Source organism: Leguminivora glycinivorella, chromosome 3, assembly GCF_023078275.1.
Source record: "Leguminivora glycinivorella isolate SPB_JAAS2020 chromosome 3, LegGlyc_1.1, whole genome shotgun sequence".
Classification (NCBI taxonomy): Eukaryota; Metazoa; Arthropoda; class Insecta; order Lepidoptera; family Tortricidae; genus Leguminivora; species Leguminivora glycinivorella.
The window spans coordinates 25,252,009-25,277,818 of record NC_062973.1 but is presented as its reverse complement, the minus strand read 5'-3'; the positions used below and the strand labels follow the sequence as shown (position 1 = coordinate 25,277,818).

General features: G+C 40.6%; 1 protein-coding gene across 1 annotated transcript in view; it reads right to left on the bottom strand.

Annotated features, from left to right (window-relative positions):
• Window positions 1-25,810, bottom strand: part of LOC125242673 (aminopeptidase N-like) — a 45,132-nt gene that overhangs the window by 2,267 nt on the left and 17,055 nt on the right. Inside the window, exons 7-12 of the mRNA XM_048151526.1 lie at window positions 22,002-22,083; window positions 19,043-19,226; window positions 17,353-17,548; window positions 16,567-16,706; window positions 6,824-6,958; window positions 353-533 (exon numbers count right to left, since the gene is read on the bottom strand). Coding sequence (XP_048007483.1) covers window positions 353-533; window positions 6,824-6,958; window positions 16,567-16,706; window positions 17,353-17,548; window positions 19,043-19,226; window positions 22,002-22,083 — 918 coding nt within the window. The remainder of the gene's footprint in view (window positions 1-352; window positions 534-6,823; window positions 6,959-16,566; window positions 16,707-17,352; window positions 17,549-19,042; window positions 19,227-22,001; window positions 22,084-25,810) is intronic.

Here is a 25,810-nt window from a genome sequence, read left to right as displayed (position 1 = left end):
CAATGTAATCATAATTGTTACGAATAGTAACGGAATAAGCACCTTTTTATACATAAAAAGACCAAGGGGGCGAGGCGAACATGGCATTTATTGGGCATATCCCCGGGAACTGGTCATGTTCTGCGCGCTAAAACGGATGTCTATCATTTCTCACTATACGATCTAACAAGTATGCAACCGTAAAAGTGATGTGATAATTACCAGTCCACGAGAATAAAATTTCCCTTGGTGGTGTTCTTATAGGAAGTAGTTCATATTGGTTTATAGGAATAGAATACCTTAATTGACAACCTTTATCATTTAGCTGTCAGAGATTAGTAAGAAAGAATAGAAAAAAAAAAACAGAACTTACAAGGATTTTCCCTGAACTGCTGCAGCAGCTCCGACGCCTTATCAAGGCAGTCTTGGTTGCCATAGCGACAGTTGAAGTCCAGCATGATGTTTCTGTGGTAGGCGGTCACGAATTCCTCGGTGGATAAGGCGTTGAAACCCAACTCTTCGTACATGGGTGCTGTGAGTTTCAAGACGTATTCCTGCAATGAAAATGTTAAGGTTAGATTTTAAAGAGATGTTCACAATTCACATACGTGCACATCGTACTCTTCAGCCACATCTCGGACACTGGCAAACAAATATATGAAAGAGGCGCGTCTAGCATACATTCTAAGCTTGTGTAGGTGAACGCGTACCATACTTGTATGAGTGAGATATGACAGGTTGACTGTTCGCATTTTTGACAGGCGGTAACTGTGAGGTAACCAAGAGAGGGTTGCAAGAGTGGCCACTACTACTACTACTACTGGCATAGTACTCTTTATTATACTGTGCTTCAGCAGTCTTTAAGTGTTAGCGTAATGACAGGTCTATAAATGAACCAGATAGAAAATATAGCTTGTATTTTTTATGGCTATATGCTGTGATGTTGTGTCAGTAATTTAAGTAACACGATTTTTTTATACTGTTTTAAATCGTAGCTGAATGCCAGATAGGCTATGCCTTAGATATCTCTTGTGTTTGAAATATCGACGTATTTAAAAAATGATTCCGAATGACTTCACATTATTATAAATGCAAGCATTTACGTGAAAGTCCTCGTTTAATATTAAATATATTATTCCCGATGTATAAAGGGCATATTTCCTGCCCCATATTTCTCACAATACAGGCGCTCACGTATTGAAAAGATGAAATCCATGCCTATTCATTTCGATCTTTCGTACCTTTAACCCACAGACTTCCTTAAATACACTCCTTAAGCCATTAAGCATTAAGTCATTATTAATTGCCTGTGTGGTGACGGGTTAAGAATTTCACCACCCCCTTTCTTCCCGTGGGTGTCGTAGAAGGCGACTATGGGATATGGGTTAAATTGTGGCGTAGGCGAGAGGCTGGCAACCTGTCACTGCAATGTCACAGTTTCGTTTTCTTTCAACCCCTTATTTGCCAAGAGTGGCACTGAAGCTTTAGTAGTTTCATGTGTTCTGCCTACCCCTTTATGGGATACAGGCGTGATTGTATGTTGTTGTTGATTGTATGTCATTATTAATAATTCCACGGTGAAAAAAAAGGACCGTTCAAACTTTGCATAGTGACTTTTGAGGTCATAATGAACAACTCTTATTATGGGACTAATGCTGAAATAGCAAAAAAAATTTGGCTGTTTCATAGATTTCGACTGTCATGATGCCGCTTATTTCTTTTGAGCAGACAATTTTTTTCGCGATTTCAGCATTGAAGCCATAATAAAAGTTGTTCATTATGACCTCAAAAGTCACTATGCAAAGCTTGGACGGTCCTTTTTATCTCACACGCTAAATATATTTACTTATATAGGTATTCAAATAGAAAACTTCCATGACTTAGGAACAAATGATCATCAGTAATCACACAAATACATGTCCATTCGAACGCCGGGATTCGAATCCAGCGGTATCAGCATAGTCACGGGATATGGCATATCGGGTCAGTGCATCCTTTTCGCACTTCACTTTTTGTAAAAGAACGGAGACGAGAAAGGATCGGCTTCCCTGGAATTGATTATTAATATTTTCAAGTTGAAGGTTGTACCCAAAAGTCGTCTGAAAAAGATCAATATCTATTCTACTGCACAGAGATCTAAGCGATAAGACATCATGTTGTTACCAAGTCCTTAACTGAATTACATCTTCTAAATTTACCTTTATGGTGCACCACAAACACATAGAACCTACTAATATTTTCCGTCTATCCATTAAAATAAGTGATCTGTACTCGTCTCTGAATAGCACTTATTCAAGAATCAGGGGTAATAATACGAGCCTGTTAGTTGGAAATTTGTAATGTAATATCGTGACTGTAACGACGTTTCTATTTATTTCAATTTGGAGATCTTACTTAGGTACTTACTTACTTGGCTGGCGCGATAACCCAAATTGAATTTTGGCCTCCAAGACAAGAGCACGCCACTTTTGTTCGGTTTTGCGCGGTATTGCGTCAGCTTTCGCTGACGGCGAGCTCGCGGAGGTCTACCTCCACTCTATCCGTCCAAAGATATTTTGGATGACCAACAGGACGGCGTCCATTCGGTCTCCACAAGTAGCCCCTTTTGACTGCCCAATCTTCTCCCATTCTCTCAAAGTGACCTAGCTACTTGTATTTGGCGCTCGAAGCCACGGCTTGCATCCGGCGGTTTCCACTGTTTTTAGCAGATTTTAACGTTGGTTGCGTTATTTCTTTCCCTTCTTCAAATAGTATGCCTAATTGCCTAATATGCCCAACTATCCGAGATATCGAGGAAAGTTTGGCCAGCAAAGTTCGATGTGAGAAAGCTACAAATTTCTCATTCTTTATGCAGCCTACGGACTTTAGAGAAATAGATACTATTATCATGCAGTTAAAAGACGATAGTGCACCAGGTTTAGATGGGTTTAGCAATAAACTCCTAAAACATATTAAGAACACCATCAGTGTGCCACTTACTCATATCTGTAATCTCAGTCTTAGCACAGGTTGTTTCCCTAATCATTGGAAGACGGCTTCCGTTACCCCAATTCATAAAGCCGGTGCTAAACAAATTCCCGGAAACTACAGGCCGATATCACTCCTCAGCGCATTTTCCAAAATTATAGAAAAGCTTGTGAATTCAAGACTCGTCAATTATCTGGAAAACTTTGGTCTACTATCTGACAGACAATTCGGCTTCCGACGGAATCGATCCACAGAGGACGCCACTTCTCTTCTAGTCAACCTTGTTTCTTCTTACTTAGACAAAAATCTTAAGTGCATAGGCGTCTTCCTGGATCTAGCCAAGGCTTTTGATTCTGTATCGATTCCAATACTGCTCCGCAAATTGCAAAACGTTGGTATACGTGGCGTCCCGCTGTCATGGTTTGAAAGCTATCTCACTGGAAGAAGGCAGCTAGTCAAAATAGATTCACACAAAAGTCCAGAAGAACCTATCAATTTTGGAGTTCCTCAGGGCAGCATTCTCGGTCCCACCCTTTTTACGATCTATATAAACGATATTTTGACAGTCCACATTCCAAATTCCGAAGTTATATGCTACGCTGATGACACTGTAATCGTTTTCAATGACAAGAGCTGGGAAAGTGTAATCGCTGCAGCTGAGAATGGTATGAAAATTGCAGCGCACTGGTTTAGTACTAATCTCCTTACTCTAAATAGCGACAAAACCAAATTCTTATGCTTCCACAAAACAGCTTTATCCAAACCTCCGTTTGATCCCAGGATAAAAATACATCAATGTAGTGATCTTTCTAGCAATATTTGTAACTGCAATTACATTCAACGTACTGACGTGATAAAGTACCTAGGGTTGCTAGTAGACGAAAAACTAGATTTTAAACGCCATATTCGTAATCTCGCAGATAGAATTAGGAAATGTATTTTCATTTTTAAAAAACTCCGTAATTCGGCATGCAAACCGTTGCTAAAAATGGTCTACATCGCGCTGTGTCAACCAATTATCAGTTATTGCATCTCAGTTTGGGGCGGAGCACCTAAAACAACAATGCTAGAACTTGAAAGAGCTCAGCGCTCCGTCTTAAAGGTAATGTTAAAGAAATCCTTCCGATTCCCAACTTCAGATCTTTATGCTGAAGCAAAAGTTCTAACCGTCCGTCAATTATTCCTGCATAAAGTAGTTCTGCTTGCACATATCTCCTCCAAGCATTTGACTTGTTACAATTCGCTCCTTAAGAAACGAGTATTTACGTTACCGGTTCCAAAGGTATCCTCTGCTTTTGCTAGACGATTTGGGGATTATATTAAGATAGCAGCCTACAACGCTATTCTCAAGTACTGTGATATAAAAGGCAGTAGTGTAAATGAGGCCAAATATACGACTTTTAAACTACTCCAGTCACTGAGTTACATAGAGACAGAAGCAATTTTGTATAGAGTCACTTAACAACTCACCTTTCAATCTGTAATTCTAGTGTAGAATATTTGAATATAAGCCTTAATATAATTATGTTTATGTTAACTTAGATATAGTTTGCATGTACCTAACGAAACTCAGATACAAAATTGTAATTGGTCCCCCGCGATACAGGTGTAACCTAGTGCGGGGGCCTCTGGTAACTAAAGATTGTAAAACTTTTAGAAAATAAGACATAGACATAGACATAGACATTCTTTATTGGTAATGAAAATTACAGGTCATAACTTTTACCATATTAGATTATTGCACATATTTATGTAATTACATCTATACACATTATCTACATTTTATACATTTGTTCAATAACTATACATTTTTATATAATCTGCGATTCTTTACATATAACATTATTATTTATTATCATTAATATTTGATTATTATTAAATTGGATTATTCATATACATTGTTAGTATTATCTTTATATTCAATGAATTCTTTATGGCTGTAGAAACATTTTTCTATGAGCCATTTTTTTAACTTGTGCTTAAAACTTGTGAAACTAATAGCCTCTATTATAAACTTTGGCAATTTGTTGTACACAATAGGTGCCGTAATGTGTAACGACTTTCCGGCCTTTTTGAGAGTGTGGGGGATCGTCTTTATTTTGTATGCGTTTCGAGTGACCCGGGCATTTCCTTCTCCTCGTTTTCCATACACTTCTAGATTCTCCCTCGCATAGACTGCGGCCTGAAAAATTAGTAGTGATGGTAATGTTAATATACCTAGTTTTATGAAGTAGGGCTTGGCGCTGTCGTCTTGCTTGGCGCGGGCCAAAGTGCGCACAGCGCGCTTCTGCAAGCGGAACACGCGTTCCCACTCAGCAGCTCGGCCCCAGAACTCCAGGCCGTATTGTATGACGGCTTGTATGCTTGCGTAATAGCACGCCCTCACTGCCTGACACTGCAAGGTCTGGCTTAGCCTTGCCAGCGCAAAGCAAGCCTTGCTCAGCTTGCCGCATACCACACTGACCTGCGATTCCCACGTGAGGCTTTGGTCAAGCTGGAAGCCCAGAAAAGTGGCAGTTGACACTTGTTGAATTTTTATACCTTGATGGATTATATTGAGTGGACCGCGATTTCTTCCTGATAAGTCAAACTGCATAAATTGGGTTTTAGTTAGGTTTAGTAGTAGTCCATTCAGTCGGCACCAATCTAAAATTTGTTGTGCAGTTGTGTTTAGTTTAGATTCTAGTTCTTCCAAGTTCTCGGCAGTGACAACGGCCGCCACATCATCTGCATACATAAATACTTCTCCAACCTTTGCTGTGTTTGGGAGATCGTTAAGCATGAGTGAAAAAGCTAGATTAGACAAAGATGAGCCTTGAGGAACGCCTATTTCTGTGGCCAGGCCGTCCGATTTTATATTGCCTCTTTGACCCACCACATATTGCCGTCTTTCGCGCAGGAAGTCCATCATGAAATTTAAGGTCTGTCCTCGCATGCCGTAGTGATGCATTTTTTGTGATATTACGTCATGGTCTACCACATCGAAGGCTTTTGAGAGGTCGCAGAAGAGTACTGCGACCTCCTTTTTTTCTTCTCGAGCGGTTAGTATACGACGTATCACTTCGCGAGCCATCATTGTGGTAGATCTTCCTGCACGGTAGGCATATTGCCTTTCGGACAATTGCCCTGTTTTGTTCAGGAAGTCTGTTAAGCGGGAAGTAATACCATTTTCTAGAATTTTAGCGACAGCTGGTATAATGCATATTGGTCTATAGTAATTTGAATCACACATTTTACCCTTTCCTTTGTAAATAGGACAGACTTTCACTTGTTTCAGAACTTGTGGATACTCTCCATTGCGTATCAACTCATTAAAAACTGTCGCTAATGGGGCTGCCAGGTATGTTGAGATAAGGCTTAGTAGTTCTGTAGAGATACCGTATATGTCCTTTGTGGTTTTAATTGCAACTTTCCCAGCTATAATTTTGTTTATCTCTTTTGGGGTGAATCTGCATAAAAAGAGTGAGCTATCGTTGGGCGGTCGAGTACAGGTTAGCATGGTGAGTGCGCGCAGAGGGTCAGCGCGCGGGGCTCCGCATTGCACTGCCGCCGAAACGAACTGCCGGTTTAAAGCATCAACAAGTTGTTTTTTTGTGGCAAAATTGGCCCCATCTGTGTTTTTAATCAGGTCAGTGAAGTCGGAGGATTCTTTTCGTTTTTTACCAGACTCAGTGTTGACAATTTTCCACATAGTTTTGCTAGTACTGGGACTATCTTGAATTAGGTTTGTGTAGTACATGGTTCTCGTATTGCGAGAACCATGAACTATTCTATTCTATTCTATTCTATTCTATCCATCTCCTTTTCTGTATCGCGATCACTCCTTCAATTGGGTTTGCCGGTATAAATAATAAATATGCAAAAACGAAAATCTTACCTGGAAAATCTCATAAGCAGCAGAGCCACTAAGCACCACATCCAGGTAGTTCCAGGCTGGCTGGACTGATCCCCAGGGAATGTAGTCTTTCTCGTCCTCCAGGTACAAGGAGAGTTGGAACGCGAGTTGGTAGTCCTGAAAACGTGGTTACTTTAGAAAAACATTTAAAAGAGAAAGTTTCAATCATGGTTACTTTAGGAAAAGTTGTTTGAAAATATTTGGGATCATGCTAACCACCCCGAAAGTTATTGTGGTGATGAACAATGACGAAAAACAGATTTTTTTACTATTTTTACACATACATAATTATTGTAAACGGAGAAAACTGCTCCGAGACCACAACCGTGCAATTTCGAAGGTTAGTTTTAAAAACTTTGTATACACGATTAAGTCCCCGAGTCTACGATTTCGTCAGTCATCGCCTCCAGCGCGATACTTCGTATAATTTGTTAACAGACATGAATAATGAACCTTCACGAAAGTCAGCTGCAATTTTGTCGGTATATCAATAAAAATCCGCATCAAAATTAGAGCAAGTTCTTGAAAACCAAGTACCTGGGAGTATTTTTATTCAAGCAAGAATCTTTTAAAATATTCATGAATTCCTACTTTATCGATTCAGCATCATCCTTGAGTGATTTAAGACGACTTGCTTGTGATTACAATCAGTATTTTTGAATTTAAAATTTTCTTGAGTTATTCTTACCAAATTCATATGCAGTCTGACATTTGCCTTCGAAATTTGTCTCATTTAAATACTTATCTTCTTTTACAAATGTAAAATGGATCATAGGTAAAGTAAAAAAAAATTAGGTACCTATCACTGGGTACACTTATGTAGGTACTTGATATTCAGGCATTCTCAGTAATATTGCATTATAATATTAGTCAGAGAATTCTAGCTACGTACGAGGAGAAAAATACACAAACAATCTCACATTATTCTAGTCGGAATTAAAATAAGAAACTAGGACAATGTAAATTAATTTCGCTTCGTTAGAACTGTAAATGGGTTGAAAAACTACTCAATTTTGTTTACAAACTTTTTTTAGTTTATAACGAGGTATCGGAACAAGATGTTTTTCCACTACTACTACTGTTTTTACTATCAATTAAAATGTTTTTTCTAAACCAAACATTTGGTAGGTACTTACTTTTCTCCATTGAAGACTGCTTGGAACGAGAATTAAATTTTAATGTTATTTTGCTTTAAAACTATATTTATAACTTTAATTTTTAGAATGTATTTTGGGATTAATGTGACAAAGGTCACCTGTCAGGCACTGGTCCCACCGTGAGCTAGTAAGCTATGAGCTATCGGCTATAAAAACTAACAAAAGATAATCACTCCCGCGTAAATAAATGAGACACGGCGATGTTTATACCTTACTAGCTTTTGCCCGCGGCTTCGCTCGCGTTAGAAATAGACAAAAAGTATGTAGCCTATATATATGTCACTCTCCATCCCTTCATCTATCTCCACTTAAAAAATCACGTCAATTCGTCGCTCCGTTTTGCCGTGAAAGACGGACAAACAAACAGATACACACCTTTCCCATTTATAATATTAGTATGGACTAGCTCGCGGTGGGACCAGTGCCTTAGTGAGTAAGTATTTGCTAACCATTGACACTAGAATGGCACAGATTTTTCGACTGCACATTATGTACGTAATGATGAGATTGTGTAATAACCCAAAGGAGATATCAGGTAGTAAAATAATCTAAAGAAGTGACCATAGCCTCCAGTAGGGATGTAAAAAGGGGCGAATTTTGTCAGGTAAATACATCTTAAAGTTTAATAATTATACAAGTTGAAGTTGTACTTATAGTTAGTTCGTAACTTCGTATCTTCAAATGAAGTCCCTTATATTGTAATAATACTAGCTTTTAAGAGACAAAAATTAGCCTATGTCACTCACCATCCCTTCAACTATCTCCACTTAAAAAATCACGACAAATCGTCACTCCGTTTTGTCGTAAAAGACGGACAAACAAACAGACACACACTCTTTCCCATTTATAATATTAGTATGGATAATGGAATTATAAAATAACTGCAGAATACTTAAACAGAACAACAAGTTGACTATAAATGCAAACTTCTACATCTGAAAAACAAAAACTCCCGACTGAATCTAGTTATTATTCAGGGCAAACTTTCAGTTAATATCGCAGGCCACAATTTCTGTTTCGCTCCACTCCAATTTATTATAATAAATGGATGTGCCATTTGCAATGCAACTTACTGTTAGATGATATAAAAATGTAACTGAATTCCAATTATCTGGAAAAATGGTGTTTTATTTTCAAAAATATTAGTTCTGATCATAAGAGGGACCGTTCAAAAGTTCAAACTGTGCAAAGTGACTTATGAGGTCATAATGAACAAGATTTATATTTATATTATTTGCTATTTGTATGGTTATATATTATGTATTTATTCGTATATATTGCATGTTAGTGTAAGTTATAATTTATTATTACCTAGAATCCGTTTCCTACGCCGTTTGTACTGTATTATTATTTTATTATTATTCTCAGTATTTATTTTCATTCTCTATAGGCTACTAGGTTTTTTACAATATGTATATAAAAATAAAATATAAAAACATTTACAAAACAATATAAAAACATATAAACATATCATAAAAAACCTAACCTAGGGTGCCGCCAGCAGCGGGGCAGGGCCCAAGCTGCCGGTGGTTAGGGCTGCAGAGAGAGGAACCGTCGGACTATCCGCGCCGTGTCCAAGATCACCGCCTTCTGCATCTGGCCCTTGATCCAGCCACCTAGCGAGAGTCTCTTAAGATGTTGGTCGAGACTCTTCGCTATAAGACCGTTCGCTGAAACGACTATCGGAACAATGATCGTTGAATCAACATCCCACATGGCGGTTATCTCGTGAGCCAAGTCTAGGTACTTACTGGACTTGTCCTTCTCGGCTTTCACGAGATTCTCATCATGGGGGATGGTGATGTCAACGAGCACGGCCCGGCGTTGCGGTCGATCTATTATCACAATGTCAGGCTTATTGGCTACAATAGTCCTGTCAGTGATAATAGATCGATCCCAATAGAGCGTGGCACGACCATTTTCAAGAACTAGCGCAGGCAAGTACTTGTAGTACGGTACTTCGCGGTCCACAAGGCCGTATTGAAGAGCAAGTTGCTGGTGAATAATTCTGGCTACGAGATTATGTCTGTGCAAGTACTCGCCGTTAGCAAGATGAGAACAACCGGAAATGATATGCCTGAGTGACTCTCCGGAACGGCGGCATACCCGACAAATGTCGACCGTACCGTCCTTCAGGATATATTTCCGGTAGTTGTTCGTCATCATAACTTCGTCCGCAATTGCACAGGCAAAACCCTCGGTTTCTCCGAAGAGGTCCCCGAATCGTAACCAGTTCACCGATGCGAGCAGGTCTACATCGGGTCCCGTGAGGGCCTTGTAGAACCGCCCGTGTAGCTGCTTGCTCTCCCATACAGCCTTGCGGTCCGCAGTACTTGTTTTGACGCGCCTGTTTAGGCTTTCTCTCAATACGGGTTTTGTTCCCGAGACGTGGAAGCTTGCCAATGTGCAACCAGTCCCTAAGAAAGGGAGTCGTGCCGACCCATCGAATTATAGGCCCATCGCAATCACCTCCATACTCTGTAAGATTATGGAGCGTGTATTGAACACCAAGCTTCTGGCGTATCTCGAAGGTAACGATCTCCTCAGTGACCAGCAGTACGGGTTTCGTCGTAACCGCTCCACCGGGGACCTTCTGATTTACGCCACCCACCTTTGGGGTGAAGCCATCGAAAGGCATGGTGAGGCTTTGGCTGTGTCCCTCGACATTTCCAAGGCCTTCGATAGGGTTTGGCATGACAGCCTTATTGCCAAGCTTTCCGCATACGGGCTCCCTCCTGGCCTGCGCGCTTGGATCACTGATTTTCTGAGGAACCGATCCATTCGAGTAGTCGTTGACGGCTGCTCGTCCGATCTTATGGAGATTACTGCCGGGGTTCCTCAGGGGTCAGTTCTCTCCGCGACTCTCTTCTTGCTGCATATCAATGATCTGCTCAAGCCCGGTATCTTGGGGTATGCAGACGACAGCACAGTCACGGTGAGATATTTGTCCGATGCACGGGCCAGTGCCAGTGTAACCCAATCCCTTAGAGAAGGTATGTTGGAGGAAACGAACTCGACTCTGAAAGCTGTATCCGATTGGGGCCAGGCCAACTTAGTCGAGTTCAATGCCTCAAAAACGCAGGCGTGTCTCTTCTCCGCCAAACGGAGTCAGTTCACCCTGGCTCCTACTTTCCGGAATGTATCCGTGGCAGTAACGGACCGCCTAGAGTTACTCGGGCTAACGCTCAACTCAAACCTGAACTTCGGTTCTGCTATTGAGTCCAAGGCTAAAACTGCAGCAAAAAAACTTGGCATCCTTTTTAAAGTGAGGCGGTATTTCTCGTCGGAGCAACTTCTCTCCTTATACAAGGCGCAAGTTCGCTCGTGTATGGAATACTGCTGCCACTTGTGGGACGGCTCTGCCAAATACCAGTTGGCAGCCTTGGACTCAATAGAACGTCGAGCTCGAAGACTCATTGGCGACGTTCCGGCAGGCAAGGCAGGATTACAAAGCCTCGAGCATCGCCGTCGAGTTGCGTCCTTGTCCGTCTTCTACCGGATACATTCTGGAGAGTGTGCACAGGAACTGCATGACCTGGTTCCTCCTTCCCCGTTCCATCACCGGACAACCAGGCGCGGGGAGCGGTTTCACCCTTACGTTGTCGACCTACCTTTCATTCGCACGAAGAGGTTTGCCTCTTCTTTCCTAATGCGAACTGCTAAGGAATGGAACATGCTCCCCTCATCTGTATTCCCGGGCGAATACAATCTGGGTGAATTCAAGTCAAGAGTGAATAGGCTGTTACTGAACCAGTGAGCTACAACCTCGGCCTTGTCGTCACTTTCCATCAGGTGCGACTAAGGTCAATCACTGGCCAGTTTATAATAAAAAAAAAAAAAAAAAAAAAAAAAAAACTTAGTACCACAGGTTTTCGCCAGTTCTCTTTCGCCAAGGAGAGCGGCGTGAGGTTTCCGTCCATTGCCACCACATCACGATGCATCCCGCCCTCGGTGTTAAGGAAGTAACCCCTAAGATTGTACACCTCACGGTTGTGGAGATGTTTGGCGTTTAGGAAGCCTCGACCTCCGCACTTCCGTGGGATGTACAATCTCATAACAGACGAGCGCGGGTGTAACATACGGTGTGTGGTAAGCAGTGAACGGACCCTCCGATCCAGGGCGTCCAGCTCAGTCTGGGTCCACCGTAGTATGCCAAAGGAGTATGTGAGTAGAGGCATTACCCAGGCGTTAAAGGCGCGCACTTTATTGCCTCCTGACAAAAGACTGTTTAGAACTTTTGTGAGCCGACTGAAAAAGCGCTCCTTCACCGACCGTCTAATGCAAACATCCGCAATACTCAACGACTGTGACATACCAAGGTACTTATAGGTTTCTGATTCAGAGATAGATCTGAATGACATCGTCTCAGAAAGTTGTAAATTTTCTGAATTTACAACCTCCCCCCGCTGTACATGCATAACCGCACACTTATCGACACCAAACTCCATTCTGATGGCGGTACTGAAAACTTCTGTGGTTTTCAGTAGCACCATCAGGTCTTGGGTGTTCGGTGCAAATAGTTTGAGATCGTCCATGTACAGAAGGTGAGAGATGACTTCACCCTCTCTCCGAAGCCGGCAATCTAGCCCAGAATCCTTCAGCAGCGTGCTGAGGGGATTCAGAGCTAGGCAGAACCATAATGGACTCAAACTGTCACCCTGGAATATTCCTCGCTCAATCCTTATGAAGTTCTGCGGGCCAGAGGGGTCATTCCTGCCTCCTGGTTGACGAAGGACTGTGGTCCACTGTCTCATACATGCAGCCAGGAAGGATATTAAAGCTGCATCAAGTTTATACAGCTCCAATACCCTTCTCAGCCATGAATGAGGCACCGAATCATAGGCCTTCTTATAGTCAATCCAAGCGGCCGAGATGGCCCCCTTATTCCGCCGAACTTGTTGGCAGATGGTCATGTCTATGAGGAGGAGCTCTTTAGTACCACGGGACCCAACCCTACATCCATTTTGAGCGGGAGCCAGAATGTTGTTAGCGACAATATGCGCGTTAATTTTTGCTCTCAAAATGGATGTAAGGAGCTTGTAAAGTGTAGGCAAGTACGTAATGGGTCTGTAGTTTTTTGCTTCCGTGGTACTACCGGACTTATAGAGCAGGAAAGTAACACCAGTTGTTAGGGAAGGTGGGAGAGAACCAAGAACGAATACAAAATGCATCAGCTGATGTAAGTAAGCTCCAATCCGACATAGATAGCGTATATCGGTGGGGTAACATTAATAGCTTACACCTTAACACAAGTAAATGCGCAGTAATGACATATTCACGAACTTCACAGACTATTCCGAGATCGTACGCATTAAATGACGAAAACTTATCAAATGTAAAATCTATCCGTGACTTGGGTACATGCTTCGACACTTCAATAACTTTTAATGAGAATATAGTTCAAATTTGTAAAAAATCACGAAAAGCTCTTGGTTTCGTCATCCGTCAATCCAAACATTTTAATAATCACCATGTCATTACTTTATTGTATAATGCCTTTGTGCGTAGCCTGCTGGAAAGTAACTATGTTATCTGGAACCCAAATGAAAAGAAATACGTTCTTCTTATTGAGAAGGTTCAGAAGTCATTTGTTAGGTACTTGTACTGGAAACAGCATGGTTACTATCCATACATGTATCCTACGCAATTCATATTGGGAATGGTTAGTTTCGTTAGCCTTGAGGTTCGAAGGCAACTAGCAGTAATAAAATATTTTATAAGATTAATTCGTGGATCAATCGCAAATCCGTGGTTGTTGCAATATGTCTCTTTTAAAATACTAACGCCAAGTACGAACTACTCTTAGACCTCGCGCCACACTTCTGTTTGTTATCCCCAGCACCAACACTGTAGCTTTAGATTCCAGCCCTTTGTACGTAGCACTGAATCACATTAATAATATTCTTTTGTTTGACCCCCAGACTGACATATTCTCACAGGGGGAACCGAAGCTTCTAGCCACGGCTACTCGGTATTTGGAGTCGATCTCCACTCCTACAACTATAACGTCTTAGCGTCATTGTTATTATGTACTAATTATTTAGGTAGGCTAATTATTTAGTAAGTAGTATAATAAGCTGTAAAATTTAAACTAAAACAGTGTATATGTAATATTGTGTAGTCCTGTCTAGTTCGTTAATTTTATTCAATTTACCTATATAGTTGTGTATGTATAGTTTAATGTAATGTAACCTATAACTTACATGTTTGGTTTACCTGTTAGTGTAAGTTGGTTGATAATAAATGAAATGAAATGAAATGAAATGAAGATCGAGGGCTTGTTGAAATTGCGTTGCCAAACGCGAGTGCGAGCATCGAAACCATTTTAGCCAGAAGTTGTGCAATCCGTCCGGTCCAGGACTTTTCCAGTTCTGGGCCGTACGGGTAGCACAACATACGTCGTCGGGGCTGATGGTGATAGCCCCCATAGGTTCGATGTTCTCGCACTAGCGTTCGACACCGTTGTCGCTCGTCCATCCACTCATCCTCCGTGTGTTCGACGGGCACCGACCAGATGCTACGCCAGAAATCAGACATGGCAGTAGCATCCGGCAGCCGCACGTCAGACACACGAGGGTCGGTTTCCTCCCACCTTCGGTATACTTTCCTTTGGTCGCTTTGAAAAAGACGATTCTGCTGGAATCGGTCCACACGCTTTCTGTAGCGGCGAATACGGCTTGCCCATGCATAGACTTTCTGCTTCAGGAAGTCGATGCGCTCTGTGACATTGGCCAAATAGTCGCGGGGCCTGGGGGGTTACCATGACGTGCTAAAGCCGTTCAGTTTAGGTTGAGAGAGAGGGACGGAGCTATGTAACTGCTATAGCTGTGTCCCTTTCTCTCAACCTAAACTGAACGTCTTTAGTACGTCATGGTAACCCCCCAGATGTCCGTCCCCGCGAATGCCTGGTTCACAAAGCGCATTACTCGGGGGCGATTATTACCCCCTCTGAAGCAGATCAGCTTTGCAATGAGAGTCCTAAACGAGTTGATACGACGCTCGATCCGTACTTGCCATGCAGGGACACCTCCGACGGTCCTAGTTGCACGGTCAGCGTCCGAAAACTTGACTCGAGCAACACGGCACGCCGCGATGGCTCCGCAGTACATGATCGAGTGTGTATCATCTAGATCTTTACTAGTCCGTATAAATGGCTCTAGTAAAGCGTTTACTTAAGGCTCCCATTAACGCTAGATTGCGTCTATTCATAGGCAGACGTGGTAATCGTGGCCTAGGATTGTTTGTGGAGCGATACTGCGTAATCGCCTCTTCCAAAGACCTCCTTAGTTGCTCATTAGCAGGCTCACTCACGCTCTGACTCGCGAAGTCCCCGCCGTCGTTACCGGAATCAACCCGCGGCGCATCCGGTGCCAGGTCGGGTTCGGGCACCGGGTCCGGCGACATGGCGGGCAAATTATTAGAATACAGCGATAACCTTATAATTACAATATTGCCCCGCAAAACTCTGGAAAGAGTTTGACTGCAGGAACAGCAGTCTCTATATGCCTACCATCTAGTATGCCTACCATCTCCAATTCTCCCTCAACTGCTCAAAGGTTAACTGGAAGAGATCCCTTAAAGGGATAAGTTCGCCGTTGTACTTGTAATAAGCTCTTTTTATTATTTTTATTTTGTGGTACAATAAAGTGTTTTACTACTTTACTACTACTACTTTATTATGGGACCAATGCTGAAATCGCAAAAAAAAAACATTTGGCTATTTCATAGATTTCGACAGTCATGATGCCGCTCATTGCTATGAAATAGCCAAAATTTTTTTCGCGATTTCAGCATTGGTCCCATAATAAAAGTTGTTCATTATGACCTCAAAAGTTACTATGCAAAGTTTGAACGGTTCTTTTTATTTCACCTTGTTTGTATTCCGAAGCGTAGCGAATAAAAAAGTTAAAACGCCGTATTAAAATGATTTTTCGACCGTATTAGAACAATAATACTTTTAAGATATCAATATGATACAGCTGTATGTATTATTTCATCAACGATATCGTTGATTTTAACTCTGACAGTAGGCCCAGCCTGCCAGTAGAGCCACAGTATCTCGCAGTGACACAGATCACGTCTTTTTCTAATCGTATGAATGACGTAAGGACGGGTAATCTCGCGACAATCACGTGCCCTGCAGATTCCTATTGTATCGCAGTGACAACTTATAGGTGTTAATAGGATAATTAATTTTGAGATGGTGCTGTTAGGCTCCATGCATGCGGTAACTTTGATCGTAAAATGTTGATATTGATTAATCATTTTCACACCGTTTTTGGACTGATTTAAACATAATAATCAGTACATTGATAACTTCAGAGAATACAACATCGATCTCAACACGAAACATTGGTCATCATCTGGTGACTATTTCAAACATACTTAAGACGACATACCTATATCTGGCTAGTTTAGTGGACGAAATCCGAAAAATTGCGGGTCACAAATGGATGCGACTAGTGGATGGGACATGTCGCGTACTAGAAGAGAGGCCTATGGCTCTGCAGAGGGCGATAAAAAGCTGATGTGATGATAATGATGATCAGACATTCTGTTGTTACTTACAAGACGACCGTTCCTAGCCAGGTTGAAAGAATCATCGACCAACTGAGCCCTGTTGAGAACGTGGATGGTCTCATGAGAGTCGGCCAGGACATTCGTTAAAGCCTCCCAGTTAGATGGATCGTAGTTCACTCTATAGTAACCTGTAATGAGAAATTCTTTATCAATGTGATCACGTCTCAGCGTTATCTTTTTTTTTTGCGAAAAAAAATTGTACGATAAGCCTAATTTAGTGAAGAATGACAAACAAAGGGTAACTCATACGGAAAATGTGCGGGTTAAGACTTTCGATAGACACTTCGTTTTTTTAACGGATGTTCGGTGATTACGTGCTGCTTTCTACTATCTCTTCCGTCGTCGCGTCGCATCACATCGGTAATTTTCAATCATCTAGTCAGCCAGGGGGGTCAGCCAGTCTTGCGGGCTAGTGTCAGTGAAGTCAATGTTGTTAGACAATACCCAATTGAGACTATACATATCAGTCTGCTGCTTGGTAAAGATGAACCAATCGGCGTTGAAAAGACCGGGAATGTCAAAAGATGTGGCAGGGAAGGTTGGTGGCAGTCAGTCTTGAGGACTAGTAAGTGTCACTGAAATCAATGTTGTTAGACAACACTCAATTGAGACTATACACACCAGTCTGCTGCTTGTTAAAGATGAACCACTCGGCGTTGAAAAGACTGGGAATGTCAAAAGATGTGGCAGGGAAGGTTGGTGGCAACCAGCCTTGCAGGTTAGTGTCACTGAAGTCAATGTTGTTATACAATACCCAATCGAGACTATACGTACCAGTCTGCTGCTTGTTAAAGATGAACCACTCGGCGTTGGACAGACCGGGGATGTCGAAGGACGTAGCAGTGAAAGATGGTGGCAACCAGCCTTGCGGGCTAGTGTCACTGAAGTCGATGTTTGTAGACAGTACCCAGTTGAGAGGTACGTGCCAGCGCTCAGAGGATGACTGGGAGCGGTCGGTTAGGTAACGTTCCTGTTATGAGAAAAGAAAATGAGTATATTATAAGCATTTAGTTTTCATATGAGAATAAGTATGATTCCTAACTTAGATTTTGGCTTGTTCAAAAAGATACCGTCACCATACATCGTGGAAAATCTTCCAGCCTATTTTTTTTTGGACAAGCTTAGTTATAGGCATTAGTTTATAAAGTTTTGATGAGGTTGCAGAAATTATCGTTGGCGTTCATAGGTAACGGTGACCGCTTTCCATCAGGCGGACCGTATGCTTGTTTGCCACCGACGTAGTATTAAAAAAAAGTATGGTGTGTGTTGTTGTTAATGGCGATACTTATGCAAGAATATTCCCTTACCTCTAAGTTATTGGTCAGATGCATGTAAATAAAAAAAATAATGAGTATACCAATATTATGCTAGCTGTTTACTCAAAAAACACCTAATTTCGCCAGACTTGTTTTTAAACTAAAATCCCATCTCAAGTTTTCATGTAGTAAACGTACCTTTTGAAAAGCAAGTTAAGTGTTTTTAGCACGATCCATTTGGTTAAGTGGCTTGCCCGGATTATCGGAACAAGCCGTCCTGCATTTCAGAACGATTTTGTTGTTATTCCACTAGTCGATTAATGAATTAAAAGGATTTCAGTAACTCTTGATTTGATAAATTGATAAAGTGATATTTAATACATTATTTAGGTTGCACTCAAATAACATTTATCATCATTCACATCAACCTAGAAAGAGTAGAGCACAGAACTTAATTTAGATAGAAGAAACAAATTCATATATTTGTATAGGGGCCGAGCGTGTCAAATTTTGTACTGAAGTTGATTCTTGCCTGTAATTTTAAATATGTCTCAGGCTCTTGATTGTTCATAATTTTTGTGTTGTTACAATTGAATATCACGTAACGAGGCATTTTTTATGTTTTGGTTGACTTCAACTTACAAAAACTGACGCCCGAAAGCTGCAAGCTGCGAGTAAAGACGGACAACTCAGTGGATTTCACTGAGTTCATTTGACTTGCTAAGTAGATACGTTTGTAACAGACGCAAAATCATATACACACAAAATCGTACAGAACATATTTGTTCGTAGAAAGTGTATGGAATTACTCATTCAAAGTTGGTTAATATTTGACTCAGTGAGATCTTCTTGGACAAAAAAATGTATAATCGATAGTTTTTAACTAGTTACTTGCTTGGTCAACAAACACAGAGTTTGACTCAGGCGAAGTACACACGTCCCATGTTCAGAACCGGGAAACCTCCCTGGGTCTTCCATCAGGTCATGACTGTCGCCAGTTGGTAAGGAATGGTGTGGTAAGTCTCACTAAGAATCCACAAATACTTACTTAATCCACAAATACCGAGTTTGACTCAGTCTCACGTTTAGGATCGGGAAACCGCCTCGGGTCTCCCGTCAGATCATGACTGTCGCCAGTTGGTAAGGAATGGTGTGGTAAGTCTCACTAAGAATCTGTTCAAATTATCAAAGTATTTTCTGTGACTTACTTGATCCACAAATACCGAGTTTGACTCAGGCGAAGTACGTCTCACGTTTAGGATCGGGAAACCGCCCTGGGTTTCCCACTGGGTCATGACTGTATCCAGCTGGTAAGGAATAGAGTGGTTAGACTCAGAAAGGGCCTGTTGCATGGCGGCGTAGAGGTTCGATGGCGTGGCGGCAGCACGGGAGCTGCGAGAAAAAAGGGAACTTGACTGTACTTAAAATAAAATATTGTATACCATGCACAAAATAAAGCATCAGATCAATATAAGAAAAACATGGATATAAGTTATTTTTAAATCCAATTTATATTCAATAAGTCAGGTAAAAATATATAAAGTAACTGAGTTGACCGTGACGTCACTCATTTCGATTTCATATTAATTCCATATTAGCAAGACGTTGAAATTCGTTTTGACAAGTTCTTAAAAAGAAGCTGACTTGACTAAGAGGCAAGTAGCCTGATGATGGGTGAATTTGGGTAGCTCCATCATCATTGCGTTATCCCGGTATTTACCACGGACTACGGACTGTTTGTTTTGACAACTAAACACAAGATTTGGGGGATAGGCATTAGAATCGTCCCACGATAAGTTTGCAATGATTTTCACAGCCTCGCCAGTGCAGATGTTATTTTAAACGTCAAACTTTGATGAAATTATGACGTTTACTTAACCCTTGCAGAGGCGGGGCTATTAAAATCTATGCAGACTTATCGTGGGACGATTCTAGTTTTTACGAAACCACTGCCATCGGACATTCCAACTCAAAGGGCTAGTTGCCTTATTGGGATTCGTACATTTCGCACATAAGTTCAAAAAAAAAAAACTCATTGGTCCGCGACCTCCAGTTTGAAAGCCGCACGCTCTCTCGGCCCGGCCACGACATTGGTCTAAGCGCGACAGCGGTGAGCGGCAGCCATACGTGCGAATGAAAAGTCACATCGCTGTGTCTCGCTCCAAATGTATGGCCGCCACTCGCCGCTGTCGCGCTTACGGCTCAGCCACGACATTGGTCTAAGCGCGACAGCGGTGAGCGGCAGCCATACGTGCGAATGAAAAGTCACATCGCTGTGTCTCGCTCCAAATGTATGGCCGCCACTCGCCGCTGTCGCGCTTACGGCTCAGCCACGACATTGGTCTAAGCGCGACAGCGGTGAGCGGCAGCCATACGTGCGAATGAAAAGTCACATCGCTGTGTCTCGCTCCAAATGTATGGCCGCCACTCGCCGCTGTCGCGCTTACGGCTCAGCCACGACATTGGTCTAAGCGCGACAGCGGTGAGCGGCAGCCATACGTGCGAATGAAAAGTCACATCGCTGATGTGTCTCGCTCCAAATGTATGGCCGCCGCTCACCGCTGTCGCGCTTAGACCAATGTCGTGGCTGGGCCGTTACCAGCACTTTTAATTAAAGTCTACAACTGTCTCGAATTAACAAGTACTCGATTTTTGTTGCTAATTAACCAAATGAATAAACAACTGTTCAGAACCTGCGTCGCATTTCAAAAACGGTCATTATTCAGATTCCCTGTCCGCTAAGCCTTCAAGGGGCTTATTCTGTTTGGAACTTCTGGCAAAAAACTTGGAAACTTTTTCGGACGCTTTTCGATCATTAGGCTTATAACGCGTCTAATTTGTTTCCGGAGTTTTATAAGTCGTCTGTTTTTGTATACAACATGTTTATACTCACTTGTCCTAGTATGTATATTTGGGCCATTTTTTTTCACAGTTGTCCACCCCACCCTTTTTTGGATTTGGAAATTTTAATGTGACTTCCACTTAGAATCGCGAGCTCTTTCAATTATAATAAGAGAAAAAAAGTATCCCAAGGTTTTTTCCCATTCCGTTACTATTTTTTCATACATTTTGTATGACTGTAACGGAATGGTAGGTTCGGAAAAATGTATGGAAATCTTGAGACATTTTTTTTTCTCCTATTAGGATCGAAAGACCTCGTGATTCTGAGTATCAATCGCGTAAAAAATACATTATATGTTACAAAAAAAAGTGGGGTGGACAACTTTGAAAAAAATGGCCCATGTTCTAATTTTATTTAAGTTCCTGAAAATATATTATTTTTCGAAATGTCTTCACTTATGGACGCATCCATACTAATATTATAAATGGGAAAGTCTGTGTGTCTGTTTGTTTGTCCGTCTTTCACGGCAAAACGGAGCGACGAATTGATGTGATTTTTTAAGTGAAGATAGCTGCCGGCGTATCATGCTTCCAATTTTATCACTTATCCACGTGGATAAAGTATCCGTCACGCTTTAGCAAGTATGTCAGTGTGAGAGTGACAGATGTCTTATCCACGTGGATAAGTGATAAAATTGGCAGCATGATACGCCGGCTGAAGCGATGGAGAGTGACATAGGCTACTTTTTGTCTCTTTCCGACCCCCCACTTTCCTGAAATGGGGGGGTGGATGTTCGTATGAAGCATTGCGCGATTTTCGAATTTAACGCAAGCGAAGCCGCGGGCAAAAGCTAGTAGGTATATAATAATAAGTACAGATAATCACGGTATATATCCCGGTCAATACACTTCTAGAGAAACTAACCAAGAAACATTCAAAATCATCTTTTAGTTATACCATAAATTAAATATAACAAGATCATACCATCCCATACATTAAAATGCGACCGCCTACGAACGCGCTTACACTCCACTACACATAGATGGCGCCACAGAAAATGCCTTGTTGCCACCGATTATTTGTAGTTTGGCATTAAGTGTCAATTCCGAGCCGTAAATCTATGTCAAAAGTGACACTTAACGCCATCTACAAGTATAATCGAAAGCTACAAGACATTTTTTGTGGCGCCATCTATGTGTGGTGGAGTGTAAGCGCGGTCTTAGGCGGTCGCATTTTAATGTATGGGATGGTATAATCTGTTATACCTACAAACAGAAATGTACGAATTTTCGCAAAATACTGAACAGCAGTAACAAGACACTTACTTGGCCTGTATGTAGATAACGAGCCCTCTCCGGAACACTTCGGGCGTGAGGAAGTGGTGTATCATGCGAATGACGGAGCCCGCTGGAACGAAATGTTACGTTATTCACTCCGTTTTCTCTTTGGATATACAGCGTGTGAATTCCATACGGGCGAATAATGTACCTAGTTATAGTATCTGATGGTACGAATCGTATAGTATAATCATTTTGTTTAAAAGTGTTATTAATTAAATAAAAAATAAAAAAAATAAAAAAGCCTTTTATTCCGACTCATTTGTAACTTATTACTACTTACAAAATTTAAATAAAATATATGTTATATTTTATTTAAACGAGCGGACCTCTTCGCGAGTGAAGGCCTCTCCCAGTTTGCGCCATCTCTCTCTATCTTGGGCTTCAGTGTGCCAATTTCTCGGGACATGCTTTATTATGTCATCTATCCATCTAGCCTGTGGTCGTCCTCTGTTTCGTTTACCAGGTGGTCCTTTCCATGTTGTGCTTCTTTTGGTCCATCTAGTGTTAGGTAGTCTAGCTATATGCCCTGCCCATTTCCACTTCATGTGTATGCAATGTTCGAGGGCGTCTACAAGCATAGTTGTTTCTCTTATTTTTGAGCTCTTAATTTTATCTAGTTTTTTAATATTTAGTATTGTACGTTCTTGTGCTCTCTGGCAGGTTCTAATTTTTTGTTTTATGTCTTTTGTGTAGGTCCAGGTTTGGCATCCATAGCTGAGACATGGTAATAGGCAGGTGTCCATGACTTTTTTTTCAGTGGCATCGGTAGAGGGTTTTTCAAAATGTCTTTTAGACTCCAGAATTTGCACCATGTTTTAGTGATTCTTCTATCTAGTTCTGTTTCATGTCTGTCACTTTCAAAAGATATTTGTTTACCCAGATATATATAATCTTTCACATATTCAATTGCCTCTTCTTGTATATATATTGGTTGTTCTTTTCCGTTTGTTAAGATTTTTGTTTTGCTCAAATTCATTTCTAGACCGATTTCGTAGCTAATTGAGTGCAAATTTGATAACATACTTTGTAATTCCTGTGCACTATTGGATAAGACTGCGATGTCATCAGCGAAACAGAGGTAGCTGAGGTACAAGCCGTTTATGCTTACACCCTTTTTTTCCCATTTCAAGTTCTTCATTATGCTGTGTAGCACGGCAATAAAGAGTGTGGGAGAGAGTGGGTCTCCTTGTCTTACTCCTCTTTGTATTTTGATATTTTTTCCTGTGCTCTCTAGTCTTATTTTGCTTGTTATTAATTAAGAGTAATTAATTTTTGAAATCTGGCCAAGCACCAATGGACACCATCCAATTAATTTGACATGACATGAACGTCATGTCGTAATGACGTTTAGGTAGGTACGCTGATTGATGTGGACATAATACACTGCGTGCTGAATTATTATGTATGAAAAAATATATCTCATCTATTAAAGAAAAAAATCATGTAGTTGGGTTCCTTAGATCCGATACTAATCGTCATTAAGATATTCGCCCGTATGGAATACACACGCTGTATACTGGGACTGGGTGAAATAAAAAAGACAGTAACGTAGACAGTTTTGGGGTCATGATAAACATCATCCTCCTTGTGTTATTTGACGACCGGTTTGGCCTAGCGCGTAGTGACCCTGCCTGCTGCGCCTCGGTCCTGGGTTCGAATCCCGGTAAGGGCATTTATTTATGTGACGAGCACAGATATTTGTTCCTGAGTCATGGATGTTTTCTATGTACCTATATGAGTATTTGTATATTATATATCGTCACTACTTTTAAAAAATCTCGTATCTCACGCTGTTAAAACGCAGTAAGTCTATATGCATTCCATACATACTTACTACAATTTTCTTTTCATTGACAGACGAAGATACAAGTTTTTTTTTAAAGTAGTGACGATATATATCGTTGTCTGAGTACCTGCGACACTAACCTTGTTGAGCTTACCGTGGGACTCAGTCAATCTGTGTAAGAATGTCCTATAGTAATTATTTATTTATTTGCTACGGCTCACCAACCCCGAAGGGTAACTACTCGTAACTATTATATATTGGGATTAGTCCGATTTCCTCATGATGTTTTCAAATATCAAATGAGGTCGTAATTAACAACTTTTATTAAACATACACTGAGAGAAATTTGCATTGTGAATTTAACAAGTTCGACTTGTTGCGGTTTATCCGTTTGAATCAGCCAAACGTATGTTTAAAACAATATGTGTCAGGTTGTTTTTATAAAATCGACTTGTTGATTCAATATATTGCCGATTCAAATGACAAGTAGCTTGTTGTTTGAACCAAAGAGCACGTAGGCGCTATTTTAACCTCCTGGATCCCCCGGTCCTCACTTGAGGACATAAGATCAAAAAAAATCTCATGTGAAATGTCAAAGCAGCACAACAAGTTTGTAGGCATAGAACGTTACCGAACGAAACTGTCAACCGAATAAAACAGACACCTGGTCTCAGATGGCCAATCAGCGATCAGTGCGGCTTTGACATCTGTCACTATCGGCTACACGGTGTCCCGCGGTAAGTAAATCCGAATTTATCTCATTGAAAGTCTATTTATATATTTTTATTTGGTTTTAATTAATAAATATATAATGTATTTCATATGCCAGTAAGTAAATTTCATCCATATAGTTAAAAAACTTTGGTTTTATATAGCTCTGAAGTTTATGTACTCGTGTGAGTACTAGCGGATTTAAACAAGTAAGTTATGTTCTCGGACGAGTACAACCGGTCTCAATAATGTAAGATTTTTTATTTCACATAAAAGTTGATTACATTTTAATTCCGATTTTCAGGCTTAAAAAACTGTTGAATAGAGGAAAGAAGAAGATATATATCAGAAGTTATCAGATAGAATAAAATTGTATTAGAGCTAAACACCGTCAGCTGTGATGAAGAAGATGTTTCTGAGGGTGAACTGGCTCCAAAAGATAAAGAGACGAAGATTGAGATTGTACATGCATCTTCTTCATTTAGACCTCATCAGCAAAATGGCTCGTCATATGCCTATGATGACTGAAAAGCAAACAAGGGCCTTCAAACTGTAAAAAGAGTAAAACCACATGCTCTAAATTATAGCTAGAGCATTTGGTACTACTTCTTTGGGTATCCGTGTCTAACTATTCAGAGAAACTGTTATGTATACTGAATTCCATACCAAACAACAGTCAATATTGTGAGTCTTATTATTTTGTATTGTTAATAAAATTAAGATACAAAATAATTATCTTCACTAGTCACTGATACCGAAAAACACATGTACTAAAAACTAAATTTTAATGTAAGACCAAAGTCCTAATCAATGTAAGACTGAGAATTTAAGTTACTTAATTGAAGCTTAATCTATAAGGTAGGATAAAAATGTCCTATGAAATCTAAAACTGAAGATTAAAGTAAGGTACTGAATTAAAACTATATGTTAAGATAATATAAAAATGTCCTAAGAAATGTCAGCCATAAAATGTTATTTATTTAGTAAGGAAAATTGTTACTGTAATTTCTAGTTTAGTTTTCATTCAAGTAATTTGCTTAATATGCAACTTGCGTACCTTTTTTACACATGTACTAATATACTAATAGTACCTATACAATTTATTCCAGAAGAGTTTAATATCAAACCAAAATTTTATTTTTTGCCTGTACTATTAAGTACCTACAGAAGTATTTTTTTGTGTTTATTATGCAAGATTCATAGAATTTCGGTTTATTTCAGACTGAAATAATATAGTTTTAAAATAATAAGTATTTTTTATATTTTTTTATGTAATTAAAGTTGATTTCTGTAGTAT